The sequence below is a fragment of the Pleurodeles waltl genome, chromosome 4_2 (assembly GCF_031143425.1).
Source record: "Pleurodeles waltl isolate 20211129_DDA chromosome 4_2, aPleWal1.hap1.20221129, whole genome shotgun sequence".
NCBI classification, from domain to species: Eukaryota; Metazoa; Chordata; class Amphibia; order Caudata; family Salamandridae; genus Pleurodeles; species Pleurodeles waltl.
Window position 1 is genome coordinate 988,507,459 of NC_090443.1, and position 23,920 is coordinate 988,531,378.

General features: G+C 49.3%; 1 protein-coding gene across 1 annotated transcript in view; it reads right to left on the reverse strand.

The window, feature by feature from the left end:
• The window catches only part of LOC138293967 (neutral amino acid transporter 9-like), a 378,670-nt gene that overhangs the window by 36,651 nt on the left and 318,099 nt on the right, over positions 1-23,920 (reverse strand). The window contains exon 8 of the mRNA XM_069233229.1: positions 14,647-14,736. Within this exon, the coding sequence (XP_069089330.1) occupies positions 14,647-14,736 (90 nt within the window). The remainder of the gene's footprint in view (positions 1-14,646; positions 14,737-23,920) is intronic.

Sequence of the window (23,920 nt, forward strand, 5' to 3'; positions counted from 1 at the left end):
TGAGTATATAAGTAGATTTTTGTCCTTACCAACAAGTAGTCCATTGCCATACCGTCCATCCTGGAAGTGTTGGTTGATGGTGGAGTGATGGAAGATGAATGCGTCATGTACACTCCCAGGATATTTAGCCACAATGTTGCTGATCAGTCCTTGGTGATCGACTATGGCCTGCACGTTGATGGAATGTGTGTGCTTCCTGTTGCGGTAGAGGTGTTCACTCGCAGCAGGTGGCACAAGGCATACGTGTGTGCAGTCGATTGCACCAAGGACGTGCGGAAAGCCACTGATGGCGTAGAACCCCTGTTTTGTTTCCTGCTGCTTCTGCACTGTGTTAGGGAAGCAGATGTGGCGGGGTGTCAGTCCAATGATGGCATCCAGTACTTTAGGCAGGAATGCGGAGCAAGATGGTTGTGAGATTCCACCAACCAGGGCACCAGTTGTCTGAAACGAGCCACTTGCCAGCAGGTGAAGTACGGCAAGCAGCTTTGTTTCGGTTGGGATAGTGCGTGGAGTCACTAAAGTGGGGGCCAATTGCTGTTCAATATTTGTCAGCAGCTGCTGAATGGCCTGCCAGTTCAACCGGTACCTCTGGATGATGTCTCGTTCCCTGCGGCCATGCAGGGTTGTTCGTGGGCGGAATATCCTCTCCTGCCTTCTGCACTGTCTTTGGGGTCCCTGCTGCTGTTGTTGTTGTGGCTGCTGTTGTTGCTGCAGGGCTCTGCGTCTACGTGCACGTTGAAGAAAAAGCACCTCCATGTCTCCCTGTTGCTGCTCTGCTGCTCTGCTGCTCTGTTGTTTGTTCTGTGTGTTCTGATTAAGTACAGGTGTGTTTGCCCCATTTTAACGCCTGCCCTGACCCAGGCGTTAAAATTTCACGCTATTCGTGCTTTGCGCCATTTTTTTGCGCCGCCTGCCGCGCGGGAGTGATTTTTGCCCTGGAGCATAAATACCACGCACCGCTATGTGCGTCTGTTTTTGGACGGGAACGCTTACCCTGCATGTCATTAACGCAGGGCGGGGTGCCGCTTCCAAAAACTGGCGCACATAGCGCCATTTTCCTGGTGCGCCGGATCGGGCGTCAGGGTTTAAATATGGGGCAACGTTTGCGCTGAAAGTGCGTCAAAATTTTTGACGCACATTCGGCGCAAACGGAGTATAAATATGCCCCTCTGAGTACTGTGTGGCCATATTAAGTATATGGTCTGTGAGTTTGTCATTACGAACTCACTTGTTCCATAATGGCTTAACTGAATACTGGGAAATTTGGTATCAAACTTCTCAGCACAATACATCCCCACAGAAGCCAGTGTGTGATTTATAAAAAAATGCACACAGAGGGCATCTTAGAGATGCCCCCTGTACTTTACCCAATCCTGTAGTGTAGGACTGACTGGTATGTGCCAGCCTGCCACTAGCAGAGGAATTTCTGACCCCATGGGGTGAGAGCCTTTGTGCTCTTGCAGGCCAGAAACAAAGCCTGCTGTGGGTGGAGGTGCTTCACACTTCCCCCTGTAGGAACTGTAACACCTGGCGGTGAGCCATAAAGGCTCAGGACTCATGTTACAGTGCCCCAGGGCACTCCAGCTAGTGGATGTGCCTGCCCTCCGGACAAAGCCCCACTTTTGGCGGCAAGTTCGGTGGGAAACTTAGGAAAAACAAGGAGGAGTGACCACTTCAGCTGAGACCACCTTAAGGTGTCCAGAGCTGAAGTGACCACCCCTCCCTGCAGAATCCTCATCTTGGTTTGGAGGACAAGGACCAATAGGTTTAGGAATGTTTCCCCTCTCCAAAGGGAGTAGGTACAGGAAGGGTGTAGCCACTCTCAGGGACAGTAGCCATTGGCTACTGCCCTCTGACCCCTGTAATGCCCCTAAATCTTATTTAAGGGCTTCCCTGAACTCAGCTCACCAGATTCCGGGCAAGGTATAAGAAGAAGAAGGTCTGCTTAGCTGAAATCCCCAGCAGAGAAGAAGGAAGGCGACAACTGCTTTGGACCCAGCCCTACCTGCCTGTCTCCTGCTTCCAAGAACCTGCAAAAGTCCAGTGACGCATCCAGCGGGACCAGCATCTTCTGTGCAACTACAGAGGACTGCCCTGCACCCAAAAGGACCAAGAACTCCCGAGGACAGTGGCTCTGTCCAAGAAAATCCAACAACCAAGGACTCCCACCTCACTCCAGATGCGTGAGTCGTGACCCCTGTGCACCTGACGCCCACGGCCTGTGTCCAGGTGGTCCTCCCAGCAAGAGAGGGTCCCCAGGCAATTGCAAGCAAGTGCCCACCCTGGGTTGACCTCTCCACCCCCCACGACGACGCCTGCAGAGGGAACCCCGAAGAACCCCCTGACCGCGAAGCTCTGGACGAAGATATCAGACGCCTAAAGACACACTGCACCTGCAGCCCCCAGGCCTTGGAGAAACCAACACCCAGTGCAACTTCGTTCAGCAGGATGTCCTCCTCCCTGTCCAACTGGTGGTGTGCCTGAGACACCCCCCTGGACCTTGCCTGTAGCCTCTGAGTGACCCCCAGGATCTCCTCATGGAACAGCATTGGAAGCCCTACGTCCTGGTTGCACTGGCCACCCCTGTGCCGCTGAGGGTTTGTGTTTGGTGCCTACTTGTGGGCACTCCAGTGCTCTTTCAATCCCCCCTGGCCTGCCCTCCGAGCCTGCAGGCAGGCCTGAATCTGAGTATCCCCTGTCTCCATAGGAGCCCACATTAAAATTGCTCAACTTTGACCTCTGCACCTGACCGGCCCGTATTGCTAGTGGTGGATGTTTGGAGTTAACTTGAACCCCAACCGGGGTTTACCATTTTCTAACAAATTACTCATGATACCTGTGTGAAATACAACTCTTTTGAGGTACTTACCTGCTACTTGAATCTTGTGGTTTTAAAATAAAGTAAGAGAATATATTTTTGCTATATAAAAAAACATTGTTCTGGAGTTCAGTCACTAAGTGTGTGCTTCTTCTATTGTCTGTGTGTATGTGTACAACAAATGCTTTGCACTACCCTCTGATAAGCCTAATTGCTCGACCACACTACCACAAAAGAGAGCATTAGTATTATCTACTTTAGCCTCTGTTAAGCCTCTGGAGTACCCCTGGACTCTGTGCACACTATATCTCATTTTGATATAGTATATAAAGAGCCAGCTTCCTACAATAACATAATGAGCAATTATCAAAAAGAAAATCCAGAATTAAAAAAATCTGTCAATAAAATAATCACTGGGCAAGTGCACTAATTACATCCACAAAGGGACATATCCACATATAATCAACATAATCCTAAACACTGAATTCATAAGTAGTAAGAACTAGCATTAGTTCATTCATGTGTTGCAGTCCCAAAATGTTCTAGCATCCAAAAGGAATGATCTAAAGTCAACACAATTCTAATTTGAACAGAAAAATAATAAAGACTAGAGTCAGAAACAAAAATTCAACAAAGGAACCCACTCAGCTCAGAATAAAAATAATTCACATTATAACAGGGGATTAATTTCTAGAAAATTGATCATAAATGGAAATAGGCACACTGGGGTATACCAGAAAATTAAAACAATTAAGAGATGAATAATGATTTCAGACAAGAGAACCTCAATACCTGCTACACCCCAATGTGAACTGTGAGTTCCTTGTCACTGTTTAAATAATTGAGAATTTTTTTGGGGTATTTAATTGAATGATATAACACAATGCCAGAATTCTTAAATGCCTTTAACGGTCACCCCCTCTGATATATATAATGATTCTTTCAACACCAGTGCATTAGTCCTATAAAAAGCAGAGAAAGACAATGGTTGTATCAGAGACAGAGATGTATATGATGCAGAAGATCATAAAGCAGGCTTGTAGTGTAGTCCTTGGACAAGAAAGGTGTCCTCTAGAGTTTGAAAGAGTAGGAGCGGTGCCATAAATCACTTGGGCCCATATTTATACTTTGTGCGTCATTGTTTGCACAAAAGCGGCGCAAACTTACAAAATATGATTGTATTTTGTAAGTTTGCGCCGCTATTGAGTCAAAAAGTGATGCAAATGTGGCGTAAAAAAAAGTATAAATATGGGCCTTGGTCTCCCACAGAGGTGACGGTCAGGGTGCATTAAAGGCTACTCTGCTGAGACTAGCCCTTCCGACATACATTTTGCCTGCACAGGTACACAATGACGGGCATGGAAGATCCAGGAATGTAAAATAACAACAGCATTCCAGCATGGGAACAAAAAATCATGTATGTGAGGACATTTGCTTCTTTCTGTAAAAGATATGAAATCTTTGGGGCGTGGCTAAGCCGCCGGCAAGATGGCCGTCACACCGTGAACCTCTGCCGGGGCCTGGGCATAATCCGTGCAATTCTTCTCTCGAAGTGGCTGCCTCCTGACGAATTTACCAACGGGCTGCTCCAGGCGGATGTGTGCCGCTGCTGCTCCAATGGCGGACCCCGTATTGGAGCCTTAGCCCAGATTTTCCTGACGCTGTTGGGCGGGCGCCTCGGCTCCCACTGGACCTGAGACGCTGAGGGAGGGCCCTGCCTGGAGCTCCTCTTGTGGACGGCGGACTTCGGGTGGGACGCTGCGGCGCGGACTCCTTCTGGTTGCTAGGGGGGGCGGCGGCTTTTGTTTCCGGGGTTGGACCGGTGGCTGGTGTGTGCCGCGACCCCCGATTGCGCTTTGGGTCTTGCTGCTTTCCCGGGGGCTTGGTCTGCACCCTTCACGAGACTGGGGGATTTTCCTTTTGCAGCCTTTCGTCGGAGAATCCCCGGCATGACTGGATGGGATTCCCCGCGCACCTGAGGGGATCGCCACTGGCGCTGGGGACGTCTCGGCCCTGGTGCTGACGGGGAGGTGAGTCATCTGTCTGCCTCCTCCCCCCACTGTTGCTGAGGGGCCTGGAGGTGGGGGATCTGGGTCCCTGGGCCAGATAGAGGCCCGCTGAACTGCCACTTGTGGGGGGCCCCCTGTGCTGTGACTATGCTGAGTCCTGCTCCTGGCGAGGTTGGTGGGGTCCCCTGGCTGTGTGGGGAACCCGGAGAACAGCCCTTGCGCCTGGCCTCGCACCTATACTGTGCCTTGAGGGGGCTCTGTCGCCGGCCTTGTCGGGCTGGGTGGGGAGTGCGGACCCTGCCTCTGGATGGTCGGACTGCCCCTGTTGGATCCTCTCTCCCCCATTGTGGACTTTGGGAAGCAGTTGATTCCAGCGCTGTAACCCCGATGCGAGGGCTGGAGGAGGCCCCTGTGGAGCGGGGGCTGGGTCAGTTGCCCACTGCGGGCCGGTTGGTCGTGGTGGCTCCTGGTCGTGCCTGTGACGCTCCTTGCGGCTGAGACTTACAACCTACATCATTCTTTGGCCCTGCACTCCGAACACCTTCTGTACATCGAATTCTAGAGAGATTGGTGAAAATGGGCAAGACGGATCAACGCCAGGCGAAACTTGCCTTCGAGGGCAGTAGGAAGAGGGGCGTCACCTCTGCCTCACAGTCGGAGGGGACGCCCATGGTGGAGGGCGACTCGGACATGTCAGTCAAGACCATGTTTCTAGATCTAAAAAGTAGCCTCTCTGGCATAGTTTCCAAGCTCGACCACCTGACTGAACGGATGGATCGCATCAGGGCAAGAGTAGATGACCATGACTCCTGGTTTGATCAGCTCAAGGTGCACACGTCTGAGTTGGAGGATCAACATAACAGCGAACGGGAACAGCTGCTGCGCATGGAGCGCGTACTTGAAGTTATACGAAACAAGATTGAGGATTTGGAAGCCAGGTCGCGACGCAATAACATTTGAATAATTGGTCTTCCGGAATCTGCTGACATGGGTAGAATGGAGGACTTTGTGGAAGGTATGCTCTCCGATCTCTTCCCCGGCGAATTTTCACAACTGTTGGTAGTTGAGAGAGCACGTAGATCCCTGGGACCTCGTCCCCCGCCTGGCACTCTGCCACGCCCTATTATAGCTCACCTATTAAACTATTGCGATAGGGACATGGTCCTTAGACTCTCCAGGGACAGACGACCATTGACTTACAAAAACTCAGACTTGGGTATCTTCCCGGATTATACTCCAAGCGTACAGGCGGCACGCAAGGCATTCATGCCGGTTAAACGCACCCTAAGCCAAACAGATGCCAGATTCTCCCTCATCTATCCCGTGAAGCTTAGGGTGCAACATGGAGGAAAATCACATTTCTTTACTGATACCAAGCTGGCCGCCAAGTTTGCTAAAACGGTCCCCAAGTGGTCTGCAGCTGTGGACGCAGACGCCTCGGGAGCTGAACGTCCATCTTTAAGTGACAATGATTAACTGGGACTTGGTGGTGAAGACCGCTGCGCTGCGGCTACAAGGGCGTTCTATTAATAGCAAAGTTATGACAGTCGTTTCAATATTAGGTTTGAATTTGGGCCCTATGCCCCACCCTCCCCCACCCCAAACTATGGGCGGCGGGATGGATGGTCTAGCACACGCCCTCTGGATGAGTCCCAATGATGTGTCACTTGTTAGGGTTGAAGTTTGCGATGTTTCAGGGATGGGTACTTAGCACTGACCAGATTGGGGGTTCTGCGTGGGAGGGAGGCTTGGATGTATATTTTCTTGTTTCTGTTTTTCTTTCTGTACTTTTTTCCTTTTTTCCATTCCGTGAGTGTGATTGGAGGCAGAGAGGGAGTGTTACAGAGATGTGATGAAACATCCAGAGTGATGCAACGCATAGGGAGACATGACATCAATTAAATGTTTATCTTGGAACGTGCGAGGCTTGAATGACCGACGCAAGATTTGGCTGGTGTCTGCATATGTTAAATGCCACGAAATTGATATATGCATGCTACAGAAGACTCACTTGACGGCAGCTACGCAGGGCGGGTTGAGGGGTGGTTGGATAGGAGAATGCCACTGTGCAGTATATTCTAGCTATGCAAGAGGCGTGGCAATTCTGCTGCGCAGGGGCTTGCCTTGGCGAAAACAGAAAGAAATCGTAGATCCAAATGGCAAATATGTTTTGTTAAGTGGCACGCTGCTGGACAGAGCTTGCAGGCTTGTCGCAGTATATGGCCCTAATACAGATGACCCGACTTCTTCTGTGAGGTATGGCATTTGATTAGCACACTGGGCAGCGGTACAGTGATCTGGGGCCGAGATTTCAATGTAATTCTTGATCCGGTGATGGATCGCGAGAGCTGGGCCAAAGTGCAGCACTCTGCTGCCACTAGGGCGCTGGGATCGGTGATGGATGAGGGCTCCCTGGTTGATCTCTGGAGGGTGAAACATGGGGATAAAAGAGAGGGGGCGTGTGTCAACTATATGCATAACATCTGGTGTCGTATAGACTGCTGGCTGGGGCCTCGGGACGTGGAACTCTGGACACAATCGGTGGATCACTTGGCGAGAACCCTGTCAGACCACTCGTCTGTCAGGCTTGTTCTAGCTGTGCCGGGGGGGCCTGGAAGGGCATATATGTGGCACCTACCTCAGGGGACTCTCCGAGATGGTGTATTTCGGGAGGAGATTCACAAGGCTATTAACCACTATTTCAAGGAGAATGTCGGTTCGGTGCGCTCGGCTGGTACAATTTGGGAGCCTTTAAGATGGTCATTCGTAGGGTGTGCATCTCGAAACAGCACCATGTACTCCAAACGCTTCAGCGTGAGTTGACTGTATTGGAGGCCCAGATCTCAGACCTGGAACAGCGCCTGGTGCTGGGTTGGTCTGGTGATACTCTTGCGTGCCTTTGAAACACTATGTCCCAGTATGAAGAGGCATCTCTCCGGGAAATCTGCTTCCTGGGAAAACACGCAAAGGTGAGGAGATATGGGGAGGGAGATCGGGCGGGACGCACTCTGGCGAACATGCTGCGCAGGGCGTGGGCTAGTGACTATGGGCCTCATTCTCACCCTGGCGGTAATTACCGCCAGGGCGGAGGTCGGCGGTAGCACCGCCAACAGGCTGGCGGTGCTCCGCCGGGCATTCTGACCGCGGCGGTACAGCCGCGGCCAGAAGCGGAAAGCCGGCGGGCTACCGCCGACTTTCCGCTGCCCGTCTGAATCCTCCATGGCGGCGGAGCGCGCTCCGCCGCTTTGGGGATTCAGACACCCCCTACCGCCATCCTGTCCATGGCGGCTCTCCCGCCATGAACAGGATGGCGGTAGGGGGTGCCGCGGCCAATGGCATGGGCACGGCAGGGGCCCCCGTAAGAGGGCCCCAAAAAGTATTTCAGTGTCTGCCCAGCAGACACTGAAATACGCGACGGGTGCAACTGCACCCATCGCACCTTCCCACTCCGCCGGCTCAATTCTGAGCCGGCATCCTAGTGGGAAGGTTGATTTGCCCTGGGCTGGCGGGTGGCCTTTTGGCAGCCGCCCGCCAGCCCAGGGCAAATGTCAGAATCACCGCCGCGGTCTTTCGACCGCGGTGCAGTGTTCCGACGGCGGTAAGGTCAGAATGACCGCCTATGTTACTGAGATAGAAGACGCAATGGGCAAGTGCGTGGTGGGGATGGAAGGGGTCATGCAGGTGTTCACTGATTTTTTTGTGAAGTTATACCAGGAGCCCTCTGGCCTAGACTCTGAGGCGGCGCAGGCTTATTTCTCAGAGATTAGCCTTCTTTGGCTCGATGATGCACACAGATCCTATCTAGATGTTCCCTTTACAATAGAGGAGATAAAATCAGCCATCCAGAGTCTGCCCGGAGATAAATCCCCCGGACTCGATGGCCTAACCCCGGCCTTCTATAAGGAATTCACAGAGATTTTAGCCCCTCATCTTCTTGAAGTATATGCAGAGGCGATGGAGACTGGTGTGCTCCCTGACTCCCTGTGCGACGCTTTGATAGTTACAGTTTCGAAACCTGGCAAAGACCAGTGCTGCTGCGACTCGTATCGCCCCCTCTCTATGATTAATATAGACAACAAAATCATGGCCAAAATGATAGCAGCGCGACTACAGCCTCTACTCCCCAAACTGCTCCTCCCAGACCAGCCTGGATTTGTACCGGGTTGATCTACATCGCATAACTTACGGACGTACTTTGCAGTTCCAGGCACAACTGATGCTGAAGACGGCGCGGCTGCGGTATTCTTAGACTCTACTAAACCTTTTGACTAATTAGCTTGGACATATATGTTCGAGCTACTCACCAGAGGGGGCATCAGTGCGCGATTGTGAAACTGATTTGTTTATTGTATACGAATCCCACTGCCAGACTGTGATTAAATGGAAGTGTCTCTGATCCCTTTCCGGGGGTTCGGGGCACTCGACAGGGATGCCCTCTATCGCCGCTGCTTTTTGCAGTGGAGCCCCTGGCTGCACGCTTGAGGCAACACCATCGAGACCAGGGGCTGGCTTACTGCCAGCGCCCAATACTTGTCTCTATGTAGGCGGATGACATTGCGCTTTATGTCCGAGAGCCACGTCTAAACCCCAACGTCCTGCTGGATGAAATAGTGCGTTTCAGCACTTTCTCTGGCATTGACATTAACTGGTCCAAGTCGGTTGTGATGCCCCTTTCTAACAAAACGATGAGATCTCCTTCCCGGTACCCGCTCAGTTGGACGGATGAACCCGTTAGATATTTAGGAATCTGGTTGAGTCAGGATGTGGAGGCACTCTGGCAGGCCAATTATGGCAGGGCTATCACTTGGCTGGAAGAGAAGGTGGAAATATGGAGATCGCTGCCCCTTTCGTTAACTGGACGTATTGCCATTGCAAAGATGGAGATATTGCCAGAATTTCTATACTTGTTTGTAAACATTCCTATACATCTCACTGTGCATTTTCTGCGACGACTCCGCTCTGCTATGATACGATTGATCTGGGTGGGTCGACAGCCCAGGATCTCCTGGGAGACACTTACGTTACCCTTTGAGTTGGGTGGCCTGGCTGCCCCCGTCTTGGAACTCTATTATTACTGTGCCCAGGCACACTTCGCACACTACTGGATTCACCCTATCCGCTTTTTGCCGCACCTCGCCCCTAAAGGTGACTCGGTCTGGCCAGACTGTCTATCTTGGATCTTGGAGAACCCCACCAGATCTCGGCCTCGTGGGGTGGACGCGGTTGCGTGCACGGCCCAAGCTTGGTCCACCCTGCTGCATCACTGCGGCGTGAGAGAGCCCTTCGTCCCGTTGATGTCTGTGCTCGATGTTGCGGATGAGCGGATGTATCGGGATGCTCGGCTGCGCGGTTTCCTTCATGACTCAAATCTGATTAAGTTGGGTGACTGGTTTGCCGAGGGGCGATTGATCTCCCCGGAAATGGCACTTGTAGATGGACGCAATACTGTTTTAAATAGGCTGTATGTGCTGCGAATATGTGCGATGCTCCGCTCCCGCTTTTCTGACCTCCCTGGAACGCCTTTGACATGCCAGGCATTAGAGACGATGTGCAGCGCGCCGTCCCCTTGCAGGCTGATTACTAAATTATATAAGAATACTCAGGTCCAGCGCGGGAGCACTGGCCTATCTGCCAGAGCTAGATGGGAGGCGGATATAGGTGAGAGTATTTCTGAGGAGGAATGGCAAAAGTGCTGTGCGCATATGAGAGTGTTATCACCAAATTACAGGCTGCGCCTGATACATTTTAAACTCCTGCATCGTTTATATTATACCCCTAGAAAGTTACACACCATAGGCCTGCGCGCAGATGCAAGTTGTGAGAGATGCCATGCTCCTGATGCTGGGTTCTTACATCTTGTGTGGCATTGTTGGGGCGTTTCCGCCTATTGGCTAGAGGTTATACACGTACTTGAGGAGATGACCGGCTTGGACTTGCCTGCCTCCCTCCAACTGGCGCTGCTTGTATGTGTAGAGGGGGTGCCGTCGAGCTGCAGAAGACTGGTAGGCCTGCTGCTGTTGCTGGCTAAGCATAGGGTTGTGATGTGCTGGGGACGAGGCCGCACCCGCGAATGCGGGATTGGCTGACAGACGCCTCATACTGTCAAGAACAACTAATGATTTTTGGGGAACTGGCCCATGAGGGCTCACGGCCGAAAGATATCTGGGCTCCACTGCGATCATACCTGGAGTCTACTATGGGAGGCGATGAATAAAATACAACTGATCGTTCCATATGTTACTCTGTTTGAGATTCTGTCTCCCTGATGCTACGATGATGGATATAACTGCTTGAATATGTTGCTCTCCTTTACCCCCTCACTGCCTATTTACTTTTCCCTTTAAATATGCTGGTCGCTGGTATATTTTTTCTATTATATCAGAGCACATACACGCCATGGCCTCGATGTTGTGACTGCGCTATACAGATAAATATCTCATTGTTAATGACAATTCTATTACAGCGTTAACCTGGAGATGTAGTTAATTTATTTTTGTCACATTGTTTATCATTATAGGCTATGGGTTAGAATGTTATGTATGCCAGTAATTCAGAAACTCTCACTCACGACCTTTTAATTTAATGTATGTATATTGTTGTATGTTTGCTTTTATATAATGATTAAATAAATAATCATTAAAAAAAAGATATGAAATCTTTGCTTGGAGGTTTGTTTTTGCAATGGGAAAGAATGTATGCAAGTTGCAAGAACTCAAGCCCGCCCCCCCACTCATCTTCCATTTACAACTTTGTCAAAAGTGTTTCTGCAGAGTCCGTGGGACCACTTTTTCCAAACGTCTTCCCTGCAGACAAAGCAGACACCTGTAATTATAGCAGTTTGTGCAAGGCGAGCCAGCAGTGGAGCACGGCAAGTAGTTGAATTCTGCCAGGATCTGAAGAACCCGGTAAGTAAGCAATGGAAGGTGTAAGATTTTGCTGCATTCCCAAATTTACACATTCATGTAAATCTGAGAATGTGTCAACATCCGATGGATTTGCGTGGCAACACCCACGCAACACACATGGAACACCTTCCTAGGGCAGGGTAATGCACTGCTGGGATTTATGCTGCATTGCGTTACTTCATATTTTTGGAGCCACTCAGAGACAATCAATTGGCATTGCGTGGTTTCACAAATCTGTCTTACGATTTGCGTCACTCTTGCACCACATTGCATGGTGCATGAGCAACACAAGCAGCCTCATAAATAGGCCATTCAGTGTCATTCACTCAGTATTCATTCTCAGTAGCATTTTGGTGTGTTCATATAGATTAGTAATGGGGTTAGCTCAATAAGTGTTCATACACCCTCAATTCATTGGTGTGTTGGATGCCAGTATAAAGAGAGGATCATGACATGTTATTTTATTGGAAGGACCAGGATTCCAGAGTGTGAGGAGTAGCTATTCCTTAAGACAGGCAGTTCTAAAATGCAAACATTCTACCTATTAACCAGGGTTATGTAAAATGGCTATTATATTTAATCAAATGTGCATACAGTGATGCAAACAGACAGTTATGGTGCTGATTTATGGCACACCCCTCAAGAGGGTAACTTAGAAAAGGGAACTAGGATGTAGTAGGTAGTTATTGTAGTAATTATTCCCTGTCATTGCTGGACTATTAGCACTGGGTACTAGTGAGCTGCTCCCTGAAATGCAGAAACTGTTGCAGCCACACAATTAAGGCTAACATTGAAAGGCGATGCAGATTTAGAAACTAAGGCCCATATTTATACTTTTTGATGCAAACCAGCACCGGCGCTGGTTTGCGTCAAAAATTTTACCGCCGGCGAACGCCATTTCTACATGCCATGTGGGCACCTTATTTAAGGAATGACGTTAGCCGGCGCTGCGGACTGGTCAGAGTAAAAAAAAAAGACTCAAACCAGGCAGCGCCGGCATAGGGGAAAATGGGGGTTGAGCATCAAAAAATGGTGAAAGTCAGGTTTGAGGCAAAAATCATGCCTCAAACCGGACTTGTGCCATTTTTTGATGCACAACCACCATTGAAATTACCCCTGTCTTAGCAAAGACAGGAGTCATGTCCCCTTGCCCAGTGGCCATGCCCAGGGGACGTCTGTCCCCTGGGCAGGGTCAGTGGGCACAGTGGCATGTAGGGGGTGCCCAAATTAGGCCCCCCCATGCCAATATAAAAAAATAACAAAAAATACTTACCTCAATTTACCTGTACTTACCTGGGATGGGTCCCCCCAATCCATGGGTGTCCGCCATGGGTGGGCGAGGGTGGCAGGGGGTGTCCCTGGGGGGTGTCCCTGGGGACCATGGTAGTGAACCCACAGGTCCCTTAACACCTGCACTGACCCAGGCATTAAAAAACGGTGCACATCATGCTGTGCGCCGTTTTTTAAGGCCCGCCCTCTCCTGTGCGTCAAAATGACTTGGGAGTATAAATAAGGCGCACAGGCCTTGAAGTCATTTTTTGGGCGGAAACGCCTACCTGTCATTAATGCAAGGCAGTTTCCCGCATCCAAAAAATGACTCGCACAGAGGAATTTTGACGTCCGCGGGCTCCGGTGTTAAAGTTTAAAGATGGTGCATGGTTTGCGCCGAATGTGCGTCAAACTTTTTGACGCACATTCGGCGCAAACAGAGTATAAATATGCCCCTAAGGGCCTGATTTAGGTCTTGGCAGAGGAAATACTCTGTCACAAGCATGAAGGATAGCCCATCTGCCTTTTTACGATCTCCATAGGATATCTAATGGTAATATTAAGGCGGACGGGATATTTCACCGTTAAGACATAAATCAGGCCCTGGACATACAGTCACTGTATATATTATTAATTCATGGGATATGGTAATAAGAGTAGTGCATGGCAGGTCTCAGCCTGGGACACAGGTACCCAAAGGAAGAAAGAAGATCAGGGCAGGGGAGGAAAGAAAGAGTCTTTCTGTAAAAGAGCTAATGTACTGCCCGTACCTTCCTCCTCATTAGACATAAGAATGTGTACGAGGCTGGATACCCTCACTTAGGAGGTAAGTAATATACACAAATTATATGTACACAAACCCAAAACAGATAAGTAACAGTAAGAGAAGTAGTGCAAACAATGTAGAATCACAATAGAATGCAATAGGTAGGAATAGGCCTAGGGGCAACACAACCTATATACTCCAAAAGTGGAATGCGAATCACAAATGGACCCCAAGCCTATGGTAGGTCGTAGAGGGTCGCTGGGACTGTGAGAAAACAGTAAGGGTGTCCAAAATACCCCACCCCAAGACCCTGAAAAGTAGGAGTAAAGTTACCCTACTACCACAGAAAGACAGAATAGTCGGAGTAGGGGATTCTGCAAGAACCACAAGCACCAGCAAAACACTGAAGACGGATTCCTGGACCTGAGGACCTGTAAAGGAAGGGGACCAAGTCCAAGAGTCGCTGACAACATAGGGTTTTCACTATGAGCACTGGGCCCTGGCTAGCAGGATCCCAGTGAGACAGTAAAAAAAACCTGACATATACTCACAAACAGGCAAAACGTGGGGGTAACAAGGCTAGAAAGAGGCTACCTTCCTACACAATGTTTCCGTCATTCAGGACTGTCAAAAAGAGGGCAGGGGCCAGCAGAAGTCTGCAGTCAAAGCCCAGATCCATTGGCTTATGGTGGACCCTGCATTTCGTCTGGCGCAGGGTGGCGATAGCATCTGTAAATCTGTGAGATGCGTGAATCTAGGGGGCACACATATTGCCAAGATGCTCATCCCTTAGCACTAGGTCACCATCAGAGCAAAGTACTTCTCTCCTATGGGGAGAGGACACTTGAACACAGCACGCACCCCATTGGTTACACTCACCTGATGATGCTTCCAATGTTGGGGTAGAACTTAGCCATCAGAGAGCTAAGGACCACCAAGAAAATGTTCAGGGCTAAAACATGGCAAAAACTAAAAACAAAGAAAGAAAATACATCCAGATAAGTTCCATATAATTGTTATTATTGTGCTTGTTGCTTTGCAATACATAGTTCACAATTAAGCTTGTATTGTATTGTATGGAAGCTCTAGGATTATCTAATGCCCAAGATTCTCTGTTGCTCAATTCAAGGTTTCTTGCATGTGCATGCTCTAGTCTTCATTTGTATGCTCACATATAAGACATCTCTAAAGACACACACTACCTTGTAGCTCACCTTAGAGATTGGTTACACCCTTGGAGTAATTGCATACTCCTATGATTTCTTCCATGCAGTGACTTCTGGAATTTAAACAGCCCCGGATGTCGAGGGCTATATTAACTACAATTGCAGAACCTCGCATGGCACAGCACAATGCAAAATGTAGCAGAAATTTATCATTTATCAATGTAGGAGGCTGGCCTGGCTTATAGTGGGTACCTGATGGTACTTACACCTTGTGCTAGGTCCAGTTATCCCTTATTAGTAGATTAGTAGTGTTCTAGCAGCTTAGGCTGATAGAGGTAGCTATAGCAGAGCAGCTTAGGCTGAACTAGGAGACATGCAAAGCTCCTACTATACCACTTATATCACTTAGCACTATATCATAAGAAAACACAGTACTCAGTTACTAAAAATAAAGGTACTTTATTTTAGTGACAATATACCAAAAGTATCTCAGAGGATATACTCCCTTAGGAGGTAAGTAATATACACAAAATATACACACACAAACCAAATCAGCTAAGTAAACAGTTAAAAAAACTAGTGCAAACTCTGTAGAAACAATAGAATGCAATAAGGAAGAATAGGCCTAGGGGCAACACAAACCATATACTCCAAAAGTGGAATGCGAACCACAAATGGACCTCAGGCCTAGTGTAGTGTGTAGAGGGTCGCTGGGAGTGTAAGAAAACACTAAGGGCCATATTTATAGTTTTTTTGCGCCCCACTTGCGTCATTTGTTTACGCAAAAGCGGCGCAAACTTGCAAAATACAATTGTATTTTGCAAGTTTGCGCCGTTTTTGCATCACAAAGTGGCGCAAATGCGGCGCTAAAAAAGTATAAATATGGGCCTAAGGGTGTCCAAGATACCCCACTCCAAGATCCTGAAAAGTATGAGTAAAGTTACCCTACTACCCCAGAAAGACAGAAAAGTCGAGATAGGGGATTCTGCAAAGGCAACAACTGACTGCAAAGCACTGAAGATGGATTCCTGGACCTGAGGACCTGTAAAGGAAGGGGACCAAGTCCAAGAGTCACTCAAGCGTCCAGGGGGGGCAGGAGCCCACTAAACCCCGGATGAAGGTGCAAAAGGGCTGCCTCTGGGTGGAAGAAGCCAAAGATTCGGCAACAACGGAAGGAGCCAGGAACTTCTCATTTGCTCAGAAGATGTCCCACAGCGTGCTGGAGGGTGCAGAGTTGTTTCCACACAGAAAGTCCGCAAACAAGCCTTGCTAACTGCAAGAGTTGTGGTTGAGGATTTTGTGTGCTGGCAGGGCCCAGGAAGGACCAGGAGGTCGCCCCTTGGAGGAGGAGACAGAGGGGGCGCTCAGCAACACATAGAGCCCACGCAGACGCAGGCAGCACCCACAGAAGCACCTGAACAGGCACTTAGAAGATCTGAGGATGACGGTCGACTGAGAATAACAAAAGAGGGTCCCATGACGTCTGAGTCCAACTCAGCGAGTTGGGCAATGCACAACAGAGTGGTGGGGACCTGGGCTAGGCTGTGCACAAAGGAAGTCTTGCAAAAGTGCACAGAAGCCCGAGCAGCTGCAGTTCAGGCAGTACACAGGATTACTGTCTGGTGTGGGGAGGCAAGGACTTAGCTCCACCAAATTTGAACAGAAGGGCCACTGGACTGTCAAAGACACTTGGACCCAGCTCCTGAGTTCCAGGGACCATGCTCGTCAGGATGAGAGGGGACCCAGAGGACTGGTGATGCAGACGTTTGGTGCCTGCGTTGGCAGGGGGAAGATTCCGTCGACCCATGGGAGATTTCTTTTGGCTTTCAGTGCAGGTTGAAGGCAGACAGCCCTCAGAGCATGCACCACCAGGAAACAGTCGAGAAAGCCGGCATGATGAGGCGCTACAATGTTGCTGGTAATCTTCTTGCTACTTTGTTGCGGTTTTGCAGGCGTCCTGGAGCAGTCAGCGGTCGATCCTTGGCAGAAGTCGAAGAGGGAAGTGCAGAGGAACTCTGGTGAGCTCTTGCATTCGTTATCTGGTGAGATACCCACAGGAGAGACCCTAAATAGCCCACACAGGAGGACTGGCTACAGAGAAAGGTAAGCACCTATCAGGAGGGGTCTCTGACGTCACCTGCTGGCACTGGCCACTCAGAGCTGCCCATTGTGCCCTCACACCTCTGCATCCAAGATGGCAGAGGTCTGGGACACACTGGAGGAGCTCTGGGCACCTCCCGTGAGAGGTGCTGGTCAGGGGAGTGGTCACTCCCCTTTCCTTTGTCCAGTTTCGCGCCAGAGCAGGGCTGGGGCGATCCCTGAACCGGTGTAGACTGGCTTATGCAAGGAGGGCACCATCTGTGCCCTTCAAAGCATTTCCAGAGGCCAGGAGAGGCTACTCCTCCCAGGCCTTCACACCTATTTCCAAAGGGAGAGGGTGTAACACCCTCTCTCAGAGGAAATCCTGTGTTCTGCCCTCCTGGGACTGGGCTGCTCAGGCCTCAGGGGGGCAGAAACCTGTATGAGTGGTGGCAGCAGCGATAGCTGCAGAGAAAGCCCCGGAAAGCTAGCCTGGCAGTACCCGGGGTCTATGCTGGAGACCCAGGGATGCATGTAATTGTCCCCCCAATACCAGAATGGTATTGGGGTGACAATTCCATGATCCTAGACATGTTACATGGCCATGTTCGGAGTTACCATTGTGACGCTACATATAGGTATTGACCTATATGTAGTGCATGCGTCTAATGGTGTCCCCACACTCACAAAGTCCGGGGAATATGCCCTGAAGAATGTGGGGGCACCTTGGCTAGTGCCAGGGTGCCCTCACACTAAGTAACTTTGCACCTAACCTTCACCAAGTGAGGGTTAGACATATAGGTGACTTATAAGTTAATTAAGTGCAGTGTAAAATGGCTGTGAAATAACATGGACGTTATTTCACTCAGGCTGCAGTGGCAGTCCTGTGTAAGAATTGTCTGAGCTCCCTATGGGTGGCAAAAGAAAGCTGCAGCCCATAGGGATATCCTGGAACCCCAATAACCTGGGTACCTAGGTACCATATACTAGGGAATTATAAGGGTGTTCCAGTGTGCCAATCAGAATTGGTAAAATTAGTCACTAGCCTGCAGTGACAATTTTAAAGCAGAGAGAGCATAAACACTGAGGTTCTGGTTAGCAGAGCCTCAGTGATACAGTTAGGCACCACACAGGGAACACACATAGGCCACAAACGTATGAGGACTGGGGTCCTGGCTAGCAGGATCCCAATGACACATATCAAACATACTGACAACATAGGGTCTTCACTATGAGCACTGGGCCCTGGCTAGCAGGATCTCAGTGAGACAGTAAAAACACCCTGACATATTCTCACAAACATGCTAAAAGTGGGAGTAACAAGGCCAGAAAGAGGCTACCTTTCTACAGTTAGCACCCAGAAATCCATAACACAAGCCTTGGTTACAAACAAGCTGGACTAAGGAAGAGACCATTCAGAACTCGGCAGGCAGAGTCACTCTCAACCTCCCATGCTGCACTGACATAACACCATACTTGAAGGTGCTCCACTGGCTCCCCATTCACAGATGAGCACAATTCAAACTTCAACTTGGACATATTCCCCACATGAGGAAAACCAGATCCGGCATGCAAGCCTTCTCCTACATAGCTCCTAAAGCGTAGAACGACCTGCTGCTGCACATAAGAGCCTCCTCCTCATTTCCTCAACTCCACAAGAAGTTGAATATCTGACTTTTCAAATAGCCTGACAAAGCCTTAGGTGTGACTAGACTCACACCTGCTCAGAACTTACATAGCCTCCCGGATGATAGTAGGCTCTACAAATCTCCATAACAGTTTGATGTGCACAGTGGCATGCCTCAACATTTATGAGGATGTGTATTAAGAAATCACGCAGAGCAGCAAGTTACATGCTGCGCTGACCTTCGTGATAGGGAAAGGGCAGGAATGCGCCTTACTTAACATTGTAGAGCGCATTCATGTCTTTTCCCTGCGTTGGTGCACAATTTGCTGCCTACTACCAATGCAGACACCCTTCAACAATAGTGCAAGGGTGCCTGCATTGTAAGCAGGATTGTTTTTTGTGCATGAAGAGACACCTTCCTGCACAAAAACAATCCTGAGACGTATATTCCTCTTCTATGTGTGCTGCAGAATGCAGCATACATGGAAAAAGGAAGTAACAAGGAGAAATAAAGATATTTCTCCTTGTTATGCTGCACCTGTGGAGTCACAGGATTTTAACGCATTTCTAGGTCTACCAGTAATGGTAAATCTGGGAATGCGCCAGAATCCATAGGTGGATGCATGAGAACACCCATGCTTCACCCATGGAATGCCTTCCCAGGGCAGAGTAATGCAACACAGCGGTTTGCAGTGTAGTAGGTTACTCTAGATTTATCAAGTTAGGCAAGGCTAAGCAGGATAAATCTAACTTTAGAGTTGCGTCTCTCTTGGCACAAGGGCGAAGCAACTCTTTAACAAATATGCCCCTAAGTTATTTATTTGTTGGTACTGGGCTTCCGCACTTGCTGAACGTGCTGTACATTCAGACAAAGTTTGGTCCCCGTTTGCTGTTCTGTTGCATAATAAAGCTACCTTATCTTTAGCAGTCCTGCTTCACATGATGGGGCATATTACAACCTACATTTTATAGTATGTTTAGTAATACTACAGTAAAACTATTAACATATTTAAAAATACAATTCACAAGCCCACATGCAGGGGTTCTGCCCAGACTCTCCTATCATTTTCTGTACATCAATCTTGCTCCTTGGTTGCAGTGTCTGTGCACATGTAAGTATACATTTTAGTGGTAAATGTGAAAAAGACAGGGGTGAGTGGTGGGAAATACCTACTTCAAAATAGGAGGGGCTAAGAGTGAAATAATGTGGGGTTTATGGGCATCCACCCAACCATAAAAGAGTAAGCCTATTCCTATTCACAAACTGCACTTCTATAATTAATGTAGGAAGCTGGCCTGGTGTGTGGTGAGCACCTATGGTGTTATCACTTTATACCAGGTCCAGGTGTCCCCTATTAGTGAGGTGTAAACAGTGTCTAGGAAGCCAGGGCTGTCCAGAGGTAGCTGTGGATGAGCAGCCAAGACATATTTAAGAGACATGCAAATCTTAGGCAATACCACTACAGTCACACAGCACTTACATACATGAAGGAACCACACAGTGTGACAAAAATAAAGGTACTTTATTATAGTAACAAAGACTAAAATACTGAATAGGCAATACTCCAATAGGAGGTAAGAAAACACACTATTATGTAGAAGGCTGGCCTGTCTTGTAGTGGGTACCAAGGGTACTTACACCTTGTGCCAGGTCCAGTTATCCCTTATTAGTAGATTAGAGGTGTTTTAGCAGCTTAGACTGATAGAAGGTAGCTATGGCAACGCAGTTTAGGCTGAACTAGGAGACATACAAAGCTCCTACTATAGCACTTATATCATATGCACAATATCAGAAGAAAACACAATACACAGAGTTACTCAAAATAAAGGTACTTCATTTTTATGACAATATGCCAAAAGTATCTCAGCGAGTACCCTCAGTAAGAAGGTAATCTATATACACAAGTTATATGTACACAACCCAAAATTAGGTAAGTAATAGCAAGAAACGTAATGCAAACAGTGTAAAATTACAATAGGTTGCAATAGGAGCACATAGGTATAGGGGCAACACAAACTATATACTCCAAAAGTGGAATGCGAACCACGAATGGACCCCAGACCTATGTGAGCTTGTAGAGGGTCGCTGGGACTGTAATAAAACATTGAGGGTTAGAAAAATACCCCACCCCAAGACCCTGAAAAGTAGGAGTAAAGTGCACCTACTACCCCCAGAGAGCACAGAAGTCGTGATAGGGGGATTCTGCAGGAAGAACACACACCAGCAGTGCACTGACAATGGATTTCCAGACCTGAGTACCTGAAAGACAAGGGGACCAAGTCCAATAGTCGCGACAGTGTCGAGAGGGGGCAGGAGACCAGGAAATGCCAGTTGAAGGTGCAAGGAAGCTGCCACAGGTTTGAAGAAGCTTGGAGTTCTGCAAGAAAGAAGAGGACTAGGAACTTCTCCTTTGGAAGACGGATGTCCCACGTTGCGATGAAGCTTGCAGAGGTGTTCCCACGCAGATAGACCGCAAACAAGCTTTGCTAGCTGCAAGGGTCGAGGTAGAGGTTTTTGGGTGCTGCTGTGGCCCAGGAGGGACCAGGATGTCGCCACGGGGAGGAGGAGACAGAGGGGGCACTCAGCAACTCAGAGAGCCCTCACAGAAGCAGGCAGCACCCACAGAAGTACCCCAACAGGCACTTTGGAGTAAAGTGAACTGGAGTCCACGCGAAGTCACAAAAGGGAGTTCCACAACGCTGGAGGACGACTAGAAAGTTGTGCACTGCAGGACGGAGTGCTGGGGACCCAGGCTTGGCTGTGCAAGAAGGAAATCCTGGAAGAGTGCACAGGAGCAGCTGCAAATCATGAGGTACACAGCTTTGCAGTCTAGCATGGGGAGGCAAGGACTTACCTCCACCAAACTTGGACTGATGAGTCACTGGACTGTGGGAGTCACTTGGACAGAGTTGCTGTGTTCCAGGGACCACGCTCGTTAGGATGAGAGGGGACCCAGAGGACCAATGATGCAGTCTTTTGGTGCCTGCGTTAGCAGGGGGAAGTTTCCGTCGACCCATGGGAGATTTCTTCGGAGCTTCTGGTGCAGGGTGAAGGCAAGCTACCCCCAGAGCATGCACCACCTGGAAACAGTTGAGAAAGCCGGCAGGATTAGGCGCTACAATGTTGCTGGTAGTCGTCTTGCTACTTTGTTGCGGTTTTGCAGGCGTCCTGGAGCAGTCAGCGGTCGACCCTATGGTAGAAGTTGAAGAGGGAGATGCAGAGGAACTCTGGTGAGCTCTTGCATTCGTTATCTAAAGAATTCCCCAAAGCAGAGACCCTAAATAGCCAGGTTTGGCTACCAAGGAAGGAGGATTGTCTACCAAGAGAGGTAAGAGCCTATCAGAAGGAGCCTCTGACGTCACCTGCTGGCATTGGCCACTCAGAGCAGTCCAGTGTGCCCTGAACACCTCTGTTTCCAAGATGGCAGAGGTCTGGGACACACTGGAGGAGCTCTGGGCACCTCCCCTGGGAGGTACTGGTCAGGGGAGTGGTCACTCCCCTTTCCTTTGTCCAGTTTCACGCCAGAGCAGGGCTGGGGGATCCCTGAACCGGTGTAGACTGGCTTATGCAGAGATGGGCACCATCTGTGCCCATCAAAGCATTTCCAGAGGCTGGGGGAGGCTACTCCTCCCCAGCCCTTCACACCTATTTCCAAAGGGAGAGGGTGTAACACCTCTCTCAGAGGAAATCCTTTGTTCTGCCTTCCTGGGCCAGGGCTGCCTGGACCCTAGGAGGGCAGAAACCTGTCTGAGGGGTTGGCAGCAGCAGCAGCTGCAGTGGAGACCCGGAAAGGCAGTTTGGCAGTACCCGGGTTCTGTGCTAGAGAGCCAGGGGATCATGGAATTGTCCCCCCAATACCAGGATTGTATTGGGAGGACAATTCAATGATCTTAAACATGTTACATGGCCATGTTCGGAGTTACCATTGTGACGCTATACATATACCTATGTATAGTGCACACATGTAATGGTGTCCCAGCACTCACAAAGTCCGGGGAATTTGCCCTGAACGATGTGGGGGCACCTTGGCTAGTGCTAGGGTGCCCACACACTAAGTAATTTTGCACCCAACCTTCACCAGGTGAAGGTTTGACATATAGGTGACTTATAAGTTACTCATGTGCAGTGGTAAATGGCTGTGAAATAACGTGGACATTATTTCACGCAGGCTGCAGTGGCAGGCCTGTGTAAGAATTGTCAGAGCTCCCTATGGGTGGCAAAAGAAATGCTGCAGCCCATAGGGATCTCCTGGAACCCAATACCCTGGGTACCTCAGTACCATATACAAGGGAATTATATGGGTGTACCAGTATGCCAATGTGAATTGGTAAATTTAGTCACTAGCCTGTTAGTGACAAATTCGGAAAGCAGAGAGAGCATAACTACTGAGGTTCTGGTTAGCAGAGCCTCAGTGAGACAGTTAGGCATCACACAGGGAACACACACAGGGCACATACGTATGAGCACTGGGGCCCTGCCTGGCAGGGTCCCAGTGACACATAGACTAAAACAACATATATACAGTGAATTATGGGGGTAACATGCCAGGCAAGATGGTACTTTCCTACAATGTACACATTAGAAATCAGTGATTAGCATAGAAAGCAATAGCAAATAGTAAAAACAGTAGCAAATAGTGAAGGCCCTTGGGGGAGACCAAACCACATACCAAATAAGTGGAATGTGAAAGGCAGTACCCCACCCAAGGAAGTGGAATTGGTAGAGGGGAGCTGGAGAAACTAGGAACCCCAAAAGGTAAGTACCAGGGTACCCCCCCAGCGATCAGGAGAGAAGAGGTAAGTATCTGGTTTTCCCCTCAACCCACAGGAGAGCTTTGGAAAAGGATTGTGCAAGACCCAGACAAGACTGGAACAAACCAAAGGTGGATTTTGACTGAAGAGGACCTGCAAAAGAAGGGGACCAAGTCCAGTTTGATTTGGAATGCCCAAATGTGGCAAAGAGCCACTACCCACCCTTCTGTGGATGCAGGACCAGGTCGACAGTGGATGAAGAAAGTCAGCAGTGCAGCACAGGAGCAGAAGAGGAGTTCCAGAAGTGATGCAATACCATTGACCTGGTGAGCAATACCACTGACCTGGCCAGTGAACAGCTCTGCCTTCCATAGCTCCACCTGTAAGTAGAACCCTCGTTCCTCTGAACTCCTGACCTCTGTCAGGAGTTTGAGGCCCTCCTACACCTGCAGGCTTCTGCCTGCGCCTCATCCCTGGTGTCTAGTGGGAGAACTCTGCTTTCCTACTAGGCTGCCCTCTTCCTCTCTCC